Source organism: Leptinotarsa decemlineata, unplaced genomic scaffold (assembly GCF_025532065.1).
Source record: "Leptinotarsa decemlineata unplaced genomic scaffold, Ldec_3_MD MMD2_P_RNA_scaffold_2, whole genome shotgun sequence".
In the NCBI taxonomy this organism is placed as follows: Eukaryota; Metazoa; Arthropoda; class Insecta; order Coleoptera; family Chrysomelidae; genus Leptinotarsa; species Leptinotarsa decemlineata.
The window spans coordinates 22,415,042-22,432,434 of NW_027412529.1; the positions used below are offsets into that span (position 1 = coordinate 22,415,042).

The 17,393-nt window shown below is 35.5% G+C and overlaps 1 protein-coding gene across 1 annotated transcript in view; it reads right to left on the reverse strand.

Moving 5' to 3' along the window:
- The window catches only part of kug (FAT atypical cadherin kugelei), a 93,359-nt gene extending 80,934 nt beyond the window's left edge, over nucleotides 1-12,425 (reverse strand). Inside the window, exons 1-2 of the mRNA XM_023162607.2 lie at nucleotides 12,203-12,425; nucleotides 2,568-5,934 (exon numbers count right to left, since the gene is read on the reverse strand). Of these exons, the coding sequence (XP_023018375.2) occupies nucleotides 2,568-5,910 (3,343 nt within the window). The 5' untranslated portion in view covers nucleotides 5,911-5,934; nucleotides 12,203-12,425. The remainder of the gene's footprint in view (nucleotides 1-2,567; nucleotides 5,935-12,202) is intronic.
- Nucleotides 12,426-17,393: the final 4,968 nt, after the last annotated feature.

Below are 17,393 nucleotides of genomic sequence, written 5' to 3' on the forward strand. Positions count from 1 at the left end.
CCATGTAAGCGAAATTTTACCTCTTCGTTTTACCTACTATATTGTGTAGCAATCCTGTGAATGATATCTGATTCACTTCCTTAACGAATGTTTGGAATACAAACTGAATAGGGAATAGTATTTTTTGCATAATTCAATGCTCATATAAAATGAGTTGTTTCGAAAGACCTTTTCTCTAATTCAATGTTTATTTGAAAGTACCTGTTTCAAAAGGACTTTTCTTCCAGATTGTGTCTGAAAGTTATTTCTCTGCATGATCTACATATCTTTGTGAAGAGTTCCTTTTTAAACATTTAATGCTTTTGTTATTTTCTTTGTATAAAGATGAAGAAGTAGAAAGCCAAAACTTTTCTTTCCCAAGAAATTCTAAGCTAATGATCATAGTTATTAGTTTCATTAGTTGACAGTACATACAAACTAATAACGAACTGAGAAACAACTGACATTTCACATGTACCTTTACTGCTGAGGAATTATAACTGAAGAGATAATTTACTTTGGAGAATTATCAGTGAAATGAGTGGCCTTGCTCATATGATTTCAATTCATTTCAATTCAAGAGAATTTCAAGAAAAAGAAAAAAGATTTAATTAAAGTTTCCTAGTGACCTTATCACCAAGTGGTCTCTGACAAAGCCGGACACCCTCTGGGTTGGTGACTGCTGCCATATGCAGGCGCATTCGAAACGTAATAAGCTCACGGCCCCACGAAAGGAAAGAAGAATCGCTTGTTTGTTCGATAATTCCTTCGTCTACTATATTTCCCACAATCTACGTCAAGTCAACCGTCGATCTCATATCCGACACTTCAGTTTCTTTTCAAATTTCAACTGCAATACTGTTAATATATTTGTCCATTTTTTACATATGATCTTCGTTATTTATCTGTACATGGTTATCAAAAATGAAGTTTTATTTTCTATCAACCCTGTCCCTATGGACATGTCGAAGGATTTGTGGTGAAACTTGGAGTTTAGGTCCCAAACAAAACCATTGGATATATGTGATGATTGTCAGACCAATGATCACTAATGGAGCAATTGCTTCAGAAAACGGCTCAGGCGAAGCTCTCTGGCGCTAGATGGCTAGACTTGGGCACATCGCCAATTGCACAAATCAATCTAATGCAGAGTACACTAGACTGCTGGTAGACACTGAAATTCACAGCATTCTAGGAATGACCTCTGACATCATGCCTCCAACTGTCAACTACGAACTGCCTCATACAGTACTTTTCCCAAGTAGAGACGACTGGATCCTCCGGGAGAAGGAAATATTGAGAGCAGATAGTTGTTGGTTCACAGATGGATCAAAAACACCTTCAGGCTCTGGTGCAGGTGTTTTCAGTTGCAGACCCAGGAGAGACATATAAACCTGCCTAGGGACCTATGCGACTGTATTTCAAGCGAAAATCTATGCTACTGAAGTGTGTGCGGAGAGATTGGTAGAATCCAACCTCACACATAAAAATATTCTCGGAGAGTCAAGTGGCGCTGGAAGCTTTTGGCTCCTACCGAGCAACATCTAAATTGGTAGCAAATTGCCAAAAACGAGTCTTCCCAATAGGAAGACTTAACAAATTGTCTCTGGTCTGGATTCCTGGCCACACTGGCCTGGAAGGCAACTTCATCAGACCAGAACCTGTCATTGGCTTAGGTTTTGCCAAACAAACATTGATAACCTGGATGGCACGAATATTTAAAGACTTCTGGCCAAATCTTCCAGGACTGGCTCACTCCAAGGCATTCATTCACCCTTTGAAGCTTGAAACTAAACAGTTGTTGGACTACAGTAGGCGTTAACTACGATGTCTAACAGACCTTCTCACAGGTCACTGTTGTCTGAATCATCATATGTAGCGACTCGGGCGGACTGTCAGAAGACAGTGTGTCGCCTCTGTCAGGAAAATGATGAAACAGCAGGGCATATACTTTGTGCCTGCCCCGCTGCGGACAGAATCAGGTTTTCAGAGTTTGGCAGAACCACACTCTTAGAATCTGACCTGAAAGATAACTCACCATATAAACTAATCGGCTTCATTAAGAAGCTGGGTTTATTTGGTAGAGTTTGAATAGGTGTGAGCCACAATAAACCCTTGCGGGTTGCGACGGAGGGTCGAATAGACTACTCACTTTTAATCTAACCTAACCTTGTACCAACCGATGTGCCATTCTACTTGTTGAACTCTGGACATATTCTCTTTGAGTTACCCAGAAGAAAAAAAAAACAAGTTGAGAAGAAATGACGTTACAAATGTAACTTTTTATTTTGAACGTCTTAGTTTATGCATGATGAGTTCAGAAAGAAAATAGAAGTTATTTTCAAAACATTTGACAATAATCTGACATATGTCTTTATTTTTGATAGTTTTCAAACTTCTTAGAAACTTGGTGAATGTGTCAGTTCTGATATAGTTTGAAAGGTCTGCGTCTGAAACTTATTGACGATGATGTTTTTTATTTAATTTTTGTTTTTAAACGTAAATATTCGTGTGGAAAAATATTTAAAAAAATAAATAGAAACAGTTGTAAGAGTTAAACACACATATAATAAATACAACTTCTTTACCTTTCTTGTCAATGGAAAATACCCCAACTCCATCTCCAGATCTAATAGAGTAGTCAATATTACTATCTCCGCCAGGTGGATCAAGATCAGTTGCATTTACCTGCATTACAAAAGTACCCACAGGTTGATTCTCTTTTACTTTTCCAGTTAATACAAAATCTTCGAATTGAGGTGTGTACATATTCTCGTTCACATCTACTACATTAATAGTCACCCTAGCTTCTGATGATAAAGAAGGAGTTCCTCTATCACTGGCAAAAACCAATAGACTGTGGACCTGTCTTTCTTCAAAATCTAAAGCTTTTGTTGTGCGAATGCTTCCAGAAATTTCATCAATGATAAATATATCATCTCCGTCATTATTTTCCAGGAAATAATATACTTCACCTTCTGGACCCCAATCAGGATCTGAAGCCATCACAATGGCAACAACTGTTCCTTTAGGTAAATCTTCACGAACCTTAACGACATAGTTGGGTAAACTGAACTTAGGAGCATTATCATTGATATCATCAATTGATATTCTAACCAATGACTCTGAGTAAAGGGGTGGGTTATCAGGACCTCTTCCTCCACTATCTGTAGCACGAATTCTAAGTTCATATAAATCTTGACGTTCACGATCCAAGTAATTAGATACTATTAGCACACCTGTTGTTTTATCAATAGAAAAATCTTCAGTTTCTGTAACTAAAGTATAGATCACTTTTGCATTATCACCTTCATCAGCATCAGTTGCATTTGCTTTAAAAATAGCTGTGCCATTTTGAGCATTTTCAGTAACCCTGAAACTTGCTAATGTTTTCTCAAACTTTGGTGCATTGTCGTTAACATCCAAAACAGTGATGGGAAGTATTCTTGACAGTGATTTTTGTGGTTTACCCAAGTCAGAAACTGTGATATTGAGAAAGTACTCATATTCACGTTCTCGGTCTAAATATCCAATTACTCTTAGCTCTCCTGTATCCATATCAACACAAAATTGCGAGTGTTTATCTCCTCCACTTATTCCATAAACCAACTTCCCATTATATCCTAGATCTCGATCTTGAGCAACTAATTTAACCAAACTAGTACCAAGAGCTACAGATTCATTAACTTTAATTTCAACAGGAAAATCAAGGAATTCTGGAGAGTGTAAGTTTTCACCATAACGGGTGGGCATCATTAGAAATTCTTGTTTCAGGAGTTTATTATTTTCCTCTGCTTGGGCTAAAACTTCTGTCAATCTCCTAGCAACACCAGTATCTCTACATTCGAATGTACCAATTCCAGTACTATATAACTTATTATTCCCTTCAGTAAGTTTCATATGAATTCTTGAAACATCAGCAAAATGCGTGCTATCAGTTGCTGTTACGTTGAGTTCTCTTTCATCTACCTTCAAATCCTTCAAGTCACAAATGACAGAAACTGTTCCAGATGTAGAGTCAATACTAAAACAGCCATCTTCATTTCCAGATACAATTCGATAACTTATAATATTTCCAGAATCAAAATCAATAGCTGATAGGGTAATTATTTCCGATCCAATAGGAATATATCTGGACACTTGTCCAACACAGTCAATTTTTTCAAACTGTGGTCTATTATCATTTATGTCTCTAATGTTTACAGTCATTTGTATTTCTGTTTGACGACGATAAGGCAATCCCCAATCAGATGCTCGAATATGAAGGACATATTCACGCCTCATACTTTCATAATCTAGGAGCTGTGTTGTTTTGATAGATCCAGAAAAGTGGTCAATTTCAAATGGAGTTTTGTTTAGATTTGCGATAAGGTATGATATATAGGCATTTTCTCCACGGTCCTTGTCTTTTGCCCTGACTGTCGTTACAGATGTACCTGCTGGCATATTTTCATCAATCCAAACAGTAGCTTCGAATTTCTCAAAAACTGGATCATTATCATTTGTATCCTCCACATATATTTTTATTTTTGCCGATGATTGTTTTCGTGTTCCAACATTGCCTTGGTCAACAGCTGACACGGTGAGACTATAAAACTGTTTGTTCTCAGCATCTAATGGCACACTTGTATATAACATACCAGTTTCGGGATTTATACTGAATTCTCCACCTTCATTTCCACCCACAATTTCTAGAAACACCAGACCATTTTTACCATCATCAGCATCAGTTACTTTCAGTCTTATCAATGGTGTATTTACGGGGGCTGTTTCAGGTACCTTCACTTCGTATATTTCTTTATTGAATATGGGGGTGTTATCATTGAAATCTGCTAAATACACTGGTACAGTTTTATAGGTTTCTCTAGGTGGTATACCGTTATCTCTAGCCCGTAACTTTAATTGATATCCATTTGGTGCCGTTTCTCTGTCTAGTAACTTCAATACCTCTATGGTATACTCACCTTTTTGTTCGGTAGAACGGATTCTAAAATGTCCGTCAGGATCGCCATCAACAATTTCTAAACTGGCTATTTCTCCATTTTTACCAGTATCTTTATCTGATACATTGACAATAGCATAAATATCAGCATTGGATGTTTCTACTATTTGAGGATGTCTTTTGATTCCAATTTCAGGAGAATGAAAGTTAACTTTCTGTACTCTGATTCGTACTTTTGCCTTACTAAACATTCCATATCCTCCATGTTTGAAGTTCTTTCCTCTATCTTGTGCAAATACGGTTAGTTCATAATATGACCCTTCTTCATATTTCAAAGGTCGGCTCAAAGATATAGTACCTGTTATTGGGTGGATTTCAAATTTATTTGTTTCGGTGATGAAACTGTAATAAATTTCTCCATTGATACCTAAGTCTGCATCCTCAGCAACTACCCTCAAAATACTTTGATGAATGGGTGTGTCTTCAAAAACAGTAGCATTATACTCAGTAGGGTAAAACAATGGATTGAGATCATTAGTATCTAATACTGTAACGACAACTGTTGTTTCAGAAGTAAGTTGAACTTTCTGTTTACCTTCCTTGGTATAAGCCGAAGCACGCAACTGAAGAATGTATTTGTCTTTACGCTCCCGATTCAACACATCATTATTACCAGTTTTTATTCTAATGAATAAAAAACAAAAATCTCCAACTATTCGATGTTCTGCTTTGAAAAACTTATCTTTATCTCCTTCAACTATCTTATACCGCACATCAAAAAATGTGTTAGGTGGTAAATAAATGCCCATGAAATCTGATCCTGGAGACTGTGTTGCATATGTTTTGGGAATGCTGTTCTCGTTGATATAAACATTATATAGTTGTTTTGTGAATTCGAAAGAAACATTGGCATTTTTTAATGTCTGACTATCCAAATCCACCTGGTCCACTAACAGCAGGATGCAGCAAATCAAGACGCATAAGTTCATGACCCAAGCACATTAATAAGAAATCTGAAACAAAAATACTGAATTATAATTTAGTCTTCTTTAGATCGTTGAGATTCAAAAGAATATTTTATAAAAAGTTAGTCAAATAACATGAAATTGAATGAGCCATTTTTTATAGAGAAAAATCAGTTTTATATCGACCTTCTTTGGGTATTTTCAGCTTCCACAATCTAAAAAATCTAAAAATTATAATGGAGAACTTTATACACGTGTAGAAAAGGCAAACTTTTTAGTTTATCCAGATAAGTTACTGCGTGAATTCAAAGTATTTTTCACAATGAAAAATATTCTATTTATCAGTAACTTGTCATATTCAATAATTTTTCCTATAAAAAAAGAGCTAGGAAATTATACAATACTTATCTTAACTTGTTCGACTGATGATCTATTTATTTTGTAGAAATTCAAGTTCACTTGAAGCAATTATGGTAAGAGATTCATTAAATCCTACTTACTTCAAAGTGAACAGTTTGTATCTTATAACAGCTATGATTCTTTTTATTACAATCCTTCATCTGGAGTACCTCAGACGTCGAATCTAGGACTACTTCTGTTCTTATTATTTATTAACGACCTCAGTAATTATGTCGATTGTAATACGTTATTTTCTGCAGATGATTTAAAAATATATTTACCTGTCGAAACTATCAAAGACTGTAATACACTGCAACGACAGTTAAAAAATATACAGACTTGGTGTGAAGTTAACAAACTATAAACTTTCAGTTTTTTAACACATTCATTTTCAACTTACGTTACTGCAGTTTCGTCCTATAAGAACATTACTGCAGTAACGTTAGTTACAAATAAAAGTAGTAAGAAACATAGAAAGTTTCAATTCCCTTTTCTTCATTATTTCTTCATTCTACCGCATAGTAACGGCTACATCCATCAATTTATATCTGCTCTATTTACTCTTTATGTAGCCTACGTAAGGCCAAAATTAGAATATGGTTTATGGTTTTGTTCTATGGTCTTCATTCTACAATTGCTATAATACATCAATTGAAAAAGTTCAACGTCTTTTCCTAAAGTTTATTCACTTCAAATCTCATTATCTATCCTGATAGAGGTATTCCATATGAATCTCTTACCATAACATTTAATATTGAAAGTCTTGAATTACGCAGAAAACTTGCTGGAACAATTTTTCTGTATAAATTACTGCACAACAATGTGGATGCTATGGAGCTGTTATCTCTTATAAATTTCTGTGTTCATTTCAGAACTAAGAGTACAAAAACTTTTTATTTCAATTTAACTTCAAATTTGTGCGATATCAATTTTGATTCCCTAAAATATATTGTTGACACTGCATCTCAGTATTACATGGAGAATTTTTAATTTTCTGGTATAGTTTTTTTATTTTAGTTTATTATATTATAATTTTGTTATTCATTTTCTCAAGTTGTAACTTTGTAATTATAAGGATCTATATTACTTTAACATACCCTGTAGATAGTTTTTAACTCTTGGGCAACAAAGACTATTATTATTATTATTTACTTATGATGCACTGTTTGGAACCTTCGGTGTAGTAATGAATATTACTGGAGTTTTTTTTCCCAACACCAAATCGTTATTTTAACACCTCGACACGTGTTTAGATCACCAAGTGATCATCTTCAAGAGGAAGATTAAACTTCCCCAAGCTTCCCTAAAATAAGGATTTGGTGTTGGGAAAAAACTCTAGTAATATTCATTACTATTATTATTTAATTGAAAATGGTTCAACCTAAAACGGTAATAACAAATAAAAACTTAATATAAATCAGACTATTATTATTTTCTTTAGCCTATATCCTCTTATCTAACGTATTTTTATTTCTCAACTTCTTCGACAAATTTCAAAGGAGTTTTTTGACATCTATCAAAGAAGCAGAAACGCTGTGTATAAACTTAGGTTTTGTCCGTTTCTGAAGACGGAGACATATTTTAGCCTCCGAAACGTTAAGATAAGTATTGCATAATTTCTTATTTTTAATACAATCCGTCAAAATAACAGCTTGAGATTACACTATAATAACATCTAAAATGTATAGGTTTTCTTCCTGTTAACATTAAAAATATTTTATTTATCAGCATATTCATAAAAACAATATTATAGTGATAACATGGTTATTTCACATTTTTCGGACCTAACAAAAGCATTCGACTCTGTTTTCTTTGAATTTTTTGTTTTCGTAATTTGTTGGTCGAATGCAATAGAATTACATCAGCTCCTTATGATGTGATACTAAGCATTTCACAAGAATCTGTTTTGGGTTCATCGTTTTCAGTGATAACATGTCAGGTATATTACTGGAGTTTTTTCCCAACACCAAATCGTTATTTTTAACACCTCGACACGTGTTTCGATCACCAAGTGATCATCTTCAAGAGGAAGATTAAACTGGAAACATCCCTAAGCTAACGCTATTTATGCTATACAGGTATCCATACAGGTTAACCACCCTAAATTAATTTTACAATTTGCCTTATCTGTTAATTTAAAATATGTCCTTATGTAATGTTTAAATGTTACAGCTAGATATATATATATATATATATATATATATATATATATATATATATATATATAATAAAAATTAATTTCACAATATTGCCTATCTAAATTTATTTTTACAATGTTACCTTATGTAGTAATCAGTAAATCCAATAATATTATTTTAACAAGCTATATAGTATGCTATTTGGTATTGGTTCGTCATCGTTATTCATAATATTATTATGTTTACTTATTTCTACACTCTCTACACAACATAATAATATGATTATTATTAATATTATTCATAATATTATTATGTTTACTTATTTCTACACTCTCTATACAACATAGGTTGATATAATAGAAAATCGTTTAAAGTATCTTCACCATCTTGCCATACCAACCTAAGTACCAACTGAGTACCAACCTGAGTACCAGCATCCACGACAAAAGAGGAGGGTAATCAAAACGTTGATTGATAGGGCCCAACGCATCTGTGAACCTGAGGATCTCACTGAGGAACTCAATCACCTAAAAATTCCTTCAAAGGAAATGGGTACAGCGAAGTACCCAAGTGCACAAATCAATTTCATGCAGAGTGTAACAGATTGTTGGTCGACACTGTGAGTCACACCATTCTGGAAATGACTTTTGTCTTTATGCCTCCAACTGTCAACTACTAACTGCTTTATAAAGTACTCTTCCCGAGTAGAGAGGACTGTATCTTCCGGGAGAAGGAAATACTAGGAGCAAATAGTTGTTGGTTCACAGATGGATCAAAAACAACTTCCAGTTCTGGTGCAGATGTTTTCAGTCACAGACCCAGGACAAAGATTTGAAGCGGAAATTTACGCTATTGAATTGTGTGCGGAGAGATTGAAAGAATCCAATCTCATACACAAGTCAATAGAAATATTCTCGGACAGTCAAACGGCGTTGGAAGCTCTTGGTTCCTTCCGAGCAATATCTAAATTGGTAGCAAATTGCCAAAAACGACTCTCCTCGATAGGAAGACTTAACAGATTGTCTCTGGTCTGAATTCCTGGCCATAGTGGCCTGGAAGGCAATGAGGCTGCTGACTCCCTTGCAAAAGAGGCTGCTGACTCCCTTGCAAAAGAGGCTGCTGACTCCCTTGCAAAAGAGGGTGCTGCAAGCAGTTTAATCGGATTAGAACCTGTCATTGGCATAGATTTAGGCTTTGCCAAACAAAGATTGAACACCTGGATGGCAAGAAAATTTATAGACTTCTGGCAGAATCTTTCAGGATTGGCTCATTCCAAGGGGTTTATTCACCCTTCGAAGCTTGATACCAAACAGTTGTTGGACTACAGTAGGGATGAACTACGATGTCTAACAGGCTTTCTTACAGGTCACTGTCATTTGAATCGTCATATGCAGAGACTCGGACTGCTGACAGACACTCTGTGACGCCTCTGTTTGGAAAATGATGAAACAGCAGAGCACATACTTTGTACCTGCCCCGCTGGAGATCTAATCTGGTTTTTAGAGTTCGGCAGAGCCGAAAGACTGCTCAGCATACAAACTAATCGGCTTCATTCAGAAGCTGGATTTATTTGGTCAAGTGTGAATAGGTGTGAGCCAAAATAAACTCTTGTGGGTTGCAGTGGAGGGTCGAATAGACCCACTCACTTTGGTCCTAACCTAACCCTAATAGCGAAGTACGATAGAAGTCGAACAGGCTGTACAACCCAAGAGAGAGAGAGAACGCCAAAGTAACTCCAGCTGGGCCTGTTGAGGAAAAAGCTTTCCACCCCTACGTTAAAAATGTTACAGACCGGACTGGGAGAATTTTAGAGAAACATGACGTGAAACCAATATTTAGGCCAACGAAAACCATCAGAGAGAATTTAGGGTCAGCTAAGGACCACAGAGAGTCTCAGATTAGTAAAGGTATAGGTACCCCTCTCTCTGAATACAAGAGAAATTATCGCCTCGGACAAACCGGCAAATCACCTGTAGCCGAACATGCCCACAAAGAGGGCACGCACATTTTCTAAATGTAAAATACACAAATACTCAATAAAACTCAAAATTACTATCCAAGAATATATAGAGAACCAATAGAAATTCAGAAACACAAGGATAATTTCAATAGAAAGGAAGAGAAAATAAACATTAGTAAAATCTAGCTAGCAGTTGTTAATTGTACCAGGTCATTTAATCCAATTGAGAGAAAAAAAGCGACGCCCACAAAAAATGATATTAAGACAATTTACAACAGCACGAGGACTTCGACCGTTACCTCAGCACCTTTGATAATGTGTACCGCAGTAGTAGACGAAACGTCAGGCATAAAAACCTGCAGACCACGGCCTTAAAACCTGGAGAATAGCTTTAACATAGTTATCTCGGTCGTGAAAGTTCGCACTCTTTATTATTGACATGTTTGAAAGAGTTAAATGCGAACTGAGAAATGGAATATTCCATAATGATATATTTCTTCAACTTCATAAAATATAAGATACATGCATGTGTTTCAAATTATTAAAAAACTATCACTCTGATATCTAAAATATAAACACCAGGTTTGATTCTCTCAGTATTCTTTCAAGTATTTCACACCAACATGTCGAAGTAATGGTCTTAATCAAAGTATTGTGAAGCCCAGTAAGACCAGTCCATCAGCCAAAATCAATATTTATTTCATAAAAGTTTGCATAAGGAGGCGCATATGTGATGAAACTGAATGATACTTGCTAAAAATACATGATGAACTCGTTCAACAACACTAGTGTGAAAAAGAACTGTTTTGTCTTTCTACTTCTCCATCTTGATACAAATGTTAGATTTTCATATGACAATTTACAAAACTGCAAGACTTATTTCACTATACATTCATTTATTATATAGTAGTGAAGTGTTATCTGAAATCACACATTGATTTCATATTGAAAAAAAAATTGCGTGATGGCAATTGCTATTTTATTATAATATTTTCATCATGTTGTTACATGGTATTATTACGTAAAATTAAAGAAATAAATACATTTCCACCACAAATATAACTTTTAAAGTTTCTGAAGAAGAATTTTTTTAGACAAAAATAAATTACGTTACTGATCTGTTCTCTATTTGAATGACTCTTAAATAAAATGGCATCTACATTGAAATCAATTTTTAGTTTGACATGCCTAATATTCAATGTTTATGAAGATCTCACATGTAAAAATGAAGATTGCTTTTCTAAGCTCACACCAATCTATTTATTACTTTATCTGCCATTATAGTGTATGTGATGGTGAATGAATAGATCGAGATACAAATTGTCTCAGCAGGGTCGATGAGACAAAGATCATTTTTGTGGTCCAGTATGAAAGAGATCTGAAATTGACTATGGATACTGGCAGAAAACCTTGCCTAACTATTTTGCACAACTTTACTGAAATTCTTGATAGGCAGTTAGGTTTTCGAATGCATCGACTCAATTTTGAAATAATATAAAATGTCATCAGAAACGTAATTAATCAATTATTGGCCCTTCCATGTGCTAATAGAATATATGTTGACAACATAATTAAATATTAGAAAATGTTCGTTCAAGTTCTAGTAAATTATAGTTTTTATATTCCACACTATATTAATTTATCATCCTTTAGTTACAGACATTGTCCCCACTGATTTGTTGAGTTTGTTTATCGTTTTGAATTCTATCGATTTTGATGTATAGGGTTATTTTAATAATATATATTTTTATTATCTAAAGGCATTCCATCATTCAAGCACGATTGTAAGATAACTACTTTGAGAGTTCAAAATACTCACTTAAAGAAAAATAACTTCTAGTAACCTACATCCCACTTCGTTCTATTGTCATAATTCTTTGAGTAATGAATTCTCTAATTATGTCAGGTCCAAGAAAAGTCTTCCAAATTCTGTTAATTTTAATGAAAATCACGTTTTGTTCTTGAAAGAATGAATTTGCGAACATGAATAAAAAATAAAAAAATTCAAAGAATAATGTCAACAAACAACTGTCAAACTTCTATTTTCTGATGGTGATGGTCGTCAAAGGAAAGAATACAGCAGTGTTGCCAAGTTTCCGTATTTTTTTATCAATATGACCTTTTAACTAGACATTCTAATAATTAACAAGTCAAAAATAATATCAAAATGCTAAAATGAAAAGTTGGATTCAATACATTGGATCTTTCATATTTTGTTTTGTGAATTATGAAGGTGTGTTTCATTGACAGTAATCTCATTCCACATTGGGTAATTCCAGTCAAAAGTTACAATCAATGCTTGATCAAAGAAGATCGATGTCGCAGATAGTTCATTTTCTGATTTTGTTGAACTTTTTTTGTAGGTACACATTGCATTTTCTCAAACAATAATTGTCAAGTTACTGTCATTGATAAGTCAGTTGTACTTATTGAATTTTCTTTTGAATATATTTGAGTTTGTTAAGTACTTTCAAAGTTTCCGATCCATATTTCGTTCTACATTCGACGTATTCAGTCACCGGGTAGATGTATTTCGAATATTTAGCATTTGGCGACCGTGACAGGACACTGAACGGCAGCGAAGAATGTTCGACCAGGTTTTCAATGATGTTTTGAACTTTTTCAGGAAGTTTGGTGGTGAAATCAAAGAATTGCTTCCCTTTTAGAGTCAATTTCAGAGGGTGAATGATGATGAAGACATTGCACCAGAGGACAAATTTCAGTATCTGATCCCAAGCATCGATCCCAAGCATCGATACCCAATTCGAAAGCTCGTCAACTCATAGATAGTTACCTTCCCAGTGCAGAAAACTACCCAAAAGTAATTTAAAGTCAAAAGAAAATATTTGGGAGGAAAGATCTTTTTGTAAAATTCTACGTGCGAGAGTTGTTAAAACTAATACTGAACAATTTGTCGACTCGAAATAACCTTAGCATCCTTTAAGACAGTCACTGTCTTCACGATAGTAACTCTTCACTCAAAGATCGCCTAGACAAGTTGATGAATTTCCTCAGAAAAAAGTCGAGATCGAGGAAAGAATAACTTTAGCTACGTCTGGATTCGGCATTCAGGGTAAATTCAAGAAGAAAAATGATTCCCAAAAAAATCATTCTTCTCTACCAAGCGCAACTGGATTGATAAATAACAAACTATACGAAAATTATAATTTCTGTAGTGGAAATCATCGAAGCGAACTCTGCACCGAAGCAAAAAAGTGGACATTATTTGACCGCAAGAAGAAACTTCTTGGAAAAGCCTGCTGTTATATCTGCTTGAATTATGGACATATTTCCAAAAAATGTCGTGTGTCCATAACTTCTTGCGGTGGTAAACATCATGCCATCATGTGTCCCAACTTCGAAGATTCAGACTTAAAAGCAAATGTTATGAGTACGAGTGTAGAATACAGTCTATCAAACAGTTCATATTCCGAAGTTTTTCTACAGATATTGGTCGTCAATTTGAATGGATTCGACAAATTCAGAATAGCTCGAATAATTTTTGATACCGGTTCTCAAAAATCATACATTACGAAAACTGCTTGCGGCAGGAAGAAATTAATCTCGCCCTTTTTGGTGGTTCAAGAACGAATGAATGAACATAATTGTTACTGCATAAAATTGAGTGATTTGAAGAATAAATATGCCTGCAATTTTGAAGCCCTTGATCAAACAATCATATGCAGTAATTTGAACTATATTCATAAAGGTCCGTTGGCACCGAAATCACTGATGTCAGAGAAGGGTCAATCGATATTTTAATTGGTGCTGATATAGCTGAGAAATTATTCACTGGTAACCGATATGAGTTGGAATGCGGCCTAGTAGCAATTGAAACTCTATTAAATTGGACCCTGACGGGAAAACTCAAAGAAAACCATGAAGAAACTCCGAAATCATCGATAGTGATGTTCATGTTTTCCAAATACGAATCGATTACTGACTTATGGTCATTGGATGTGCTTGGGATTTCTGATCCGTCAGGTCTCAATTCTTGAAAAACATTGTTAGGAACGAAAATGGCAGATACGAAGTTTGTCTGTCTTAGCTCGAAGATCACCCTCCTTTACCGAGTAATTATGAAACAGTCAGAAGACGACTAGAATCCTTGCTGAAGAAACTCGATTCAGATGGTTTACGTGATCAATATGCCCAGATTTTCATAGAATGGTAAACCGAGGCAGGGCCGTCGCCATAGGGGGATGGGGGGTGCCTCACCCCCCTGCTTTTTCGACTTGAAAAAGTTGGGAGAAAATTGCGAAATTTTGGGCCGTGAAGATTGAAAAAAATAATAGCAAAAACATGAATGAAAATTAAAAGAATAACAATGGGAGAAAAGAAAGGAAAAGGTAATGAGAGAAGGGAAAGAACCAGGAGAAGGTCGGGATTTCTCAACATGCATAACTTGGAGATCCCATACTTTGAAATTCTGAGTTGTTTGCAAACTTCAAAAAAGTTTAGTTTCTCTCAAGTAAGAGAACAGCCCTGAACAGTCCACAAATTCTTAAGTGACAATTTTACGAAATTCCCAACTTTTCGCTGTTTTTTAGTCTTGGAAAAGTTGGGAAATTTCGGGCCGTGAAGATAGACGAAATAATAGTAGAAAACAATAAGCACAATATTATTTAAGTGTAGTTTCCTTTCCTTTGTATTGAATATTCCTATACATGGTGGATATGGTGGAAGACCAAGGACCTTGTGGTCCAAAGTAGAATAATTCCCATTATTATTTTCATAATTACCAAAATTTATTATTGTTTGTGCATACCCTATCGTGCATAAGCATTCAGCCAATCTTTGGATAGCTAAGTAAGGAAATTAATATATTATAGTAGTAACTAATCCCTCGGTTTTCATTTTTTTGAAAGTTGGTAAATTTTGCTGGTGGGGTTGGGAAAATTTGGATTCCCTCACTCCTCTGGTTTTTCTTTTCGCTACGGCCCTGAACCGAGGATATCATTGAAGGGGTACCCGAGTCGGATTTACTCGAAGAAGGGCATTACCATATCGCCAACGTGTTAAAAGAAAACAGCGCGACTACGAAAATCCGACCTGTTTTTGATGCCTCTTCTCGACAGAAAAATCAGCTATCCATAAACCAATGCCTAGAAAATAACATTATAATCTCATTGATTTAGTACGGTCTCTGTTGATGAGATTTCGTTTTTCACGATTTGGACTCAAAGTTGACATAAAGAAAGCTTTCTTGCAGATAAACTTGAATCCCAAAGAAAGAGAATTTTGCGTTTCCTTTGGCTAGATGATACAGGATTGCTGAAAACATATCGACATACAAGGGTTGTATTTGGGATTTCCTGTAGCCCGTTTCTGTTAGGAGCTGTAATCGAATGCCATTTGAAAAGTTGCCTCGAAAATTTCGAAAATAGTGACATGATATAACTCAGTTACTAAAGAGTTTTTATGTAGATGATTGCGTTGTCAGTTTAGACACCAGAGAAGAAATCCAGAATTTTATTTAAGTTTCCACAAGGCACTTTGCTGATGCCAAGTTTGATCTGAGAGGGAGGGAACATTTTACCTGATGACAACACTTTTTCTTCGGTTTTGGGACTTTCTTGGAATAGAAACTCTGATATATTGCAGTTGACATCAGAATGGTTTCGAGATCATACTGAAATGATAACAAAACGGGTTATTTTGTCGATAGCTCACCGAATATTCCATCCCATTGGATTTTCATGCCCAGTTTCTCTTTATCCTAAGATATTATTGCAGAAGAGATGTGTTTTTAAATACTTCGAAGATATTCCAATTCTTTTCAACCTAAAAGTACCATTGATTCCATTGAAGGAAAGAATCACTGTTGTTTGCATGGTTTCTGTGATGGGAGTCAAGTTGCCTACGCTACAGCCATATTTATGAGATCGGAAACATGCAATGGCGTGAATGTACAACTCGTACAAGCCAAGAGTAGAGTCTCTCCTGTTAAACGAATGCCCATTCCCAGATTGGAATGACTAGCCGCTACCACAGGGGTAAGATTATCTAGATCTGTTACTGACAGTAGCGATTCCAGAGTCTTGGTTTATTATTGGTCTGATTCGACAACTGTCTTAGCTTGGATCAAAGATGAAGAGAATTGTAAACCCTTCTGGAATCGAGTAAAATAAATTCGAAGCCCAACTAATCCAAAAGCCTGCTTTCACGTTCCAGGAGATCTCATTTCCGACGATCTTCCATCTCGTGGTTGTTCTCCACGACAATTGATTCAATCGAAATGGTGGGAGGGACATGAATGGTTGAGAAAATCTCCGAAGGTTTCCAAAAGAACTGATTTTCTTGATTTTCGTTTTCCTATCATTCTGTCTTCTAAGCATCCTGTTGTGAGTAAGCTAATCTACGAAACTCACTTGAAATCATTGCATGTCAGAGTTTAGGGATTATTTCGCAGATTCAACTCCAGACGTATTGAGGTTTCAGCCATAGCATTTCCAGAAAATCGTGTGCGAGAAGACAACGTTTTTGAAGTCATCAGTGTAAATTTAGCCGCTCCACTCTACATTCGAACTGGAGAGAAGGCCTATATACATGTGCCATTTATAGAGCTGTTCATTTAGAACTTCTCTCATCACTTCTACAGATGTTTTCTTACAAACATTCAGAAGATTTGTGGCCAGAAGAGAAAGACCATCGACTGTATACAGCGACGATGGCACAAATTTTGTTGATGCTGAAAATGCCTTTTCACAATTGGATTGAAAAATGATAACCGCTTACAGTATCATCAAGAGCATAGCGTGAAAATTCAATTCTCCAACAGCTGCCCCGTGGGGTGGTTGGTAGGAGAGGTTAATAGGAATCATGAAGGATTTACTGAGAAAAGTTTTGGGAAAAGCCAGTCTGACATATGAGGACTTATTCACGACACTTTGCAATTGTGAATCAGTACTGAATTAGAAACCCCTCACTTATATGCCAGAAGATAGCAAAAAACTTCCTTTGACTCCTGCTATGTTTCTCAAGGAGATTTCAGAGTACCTACGGCGTTC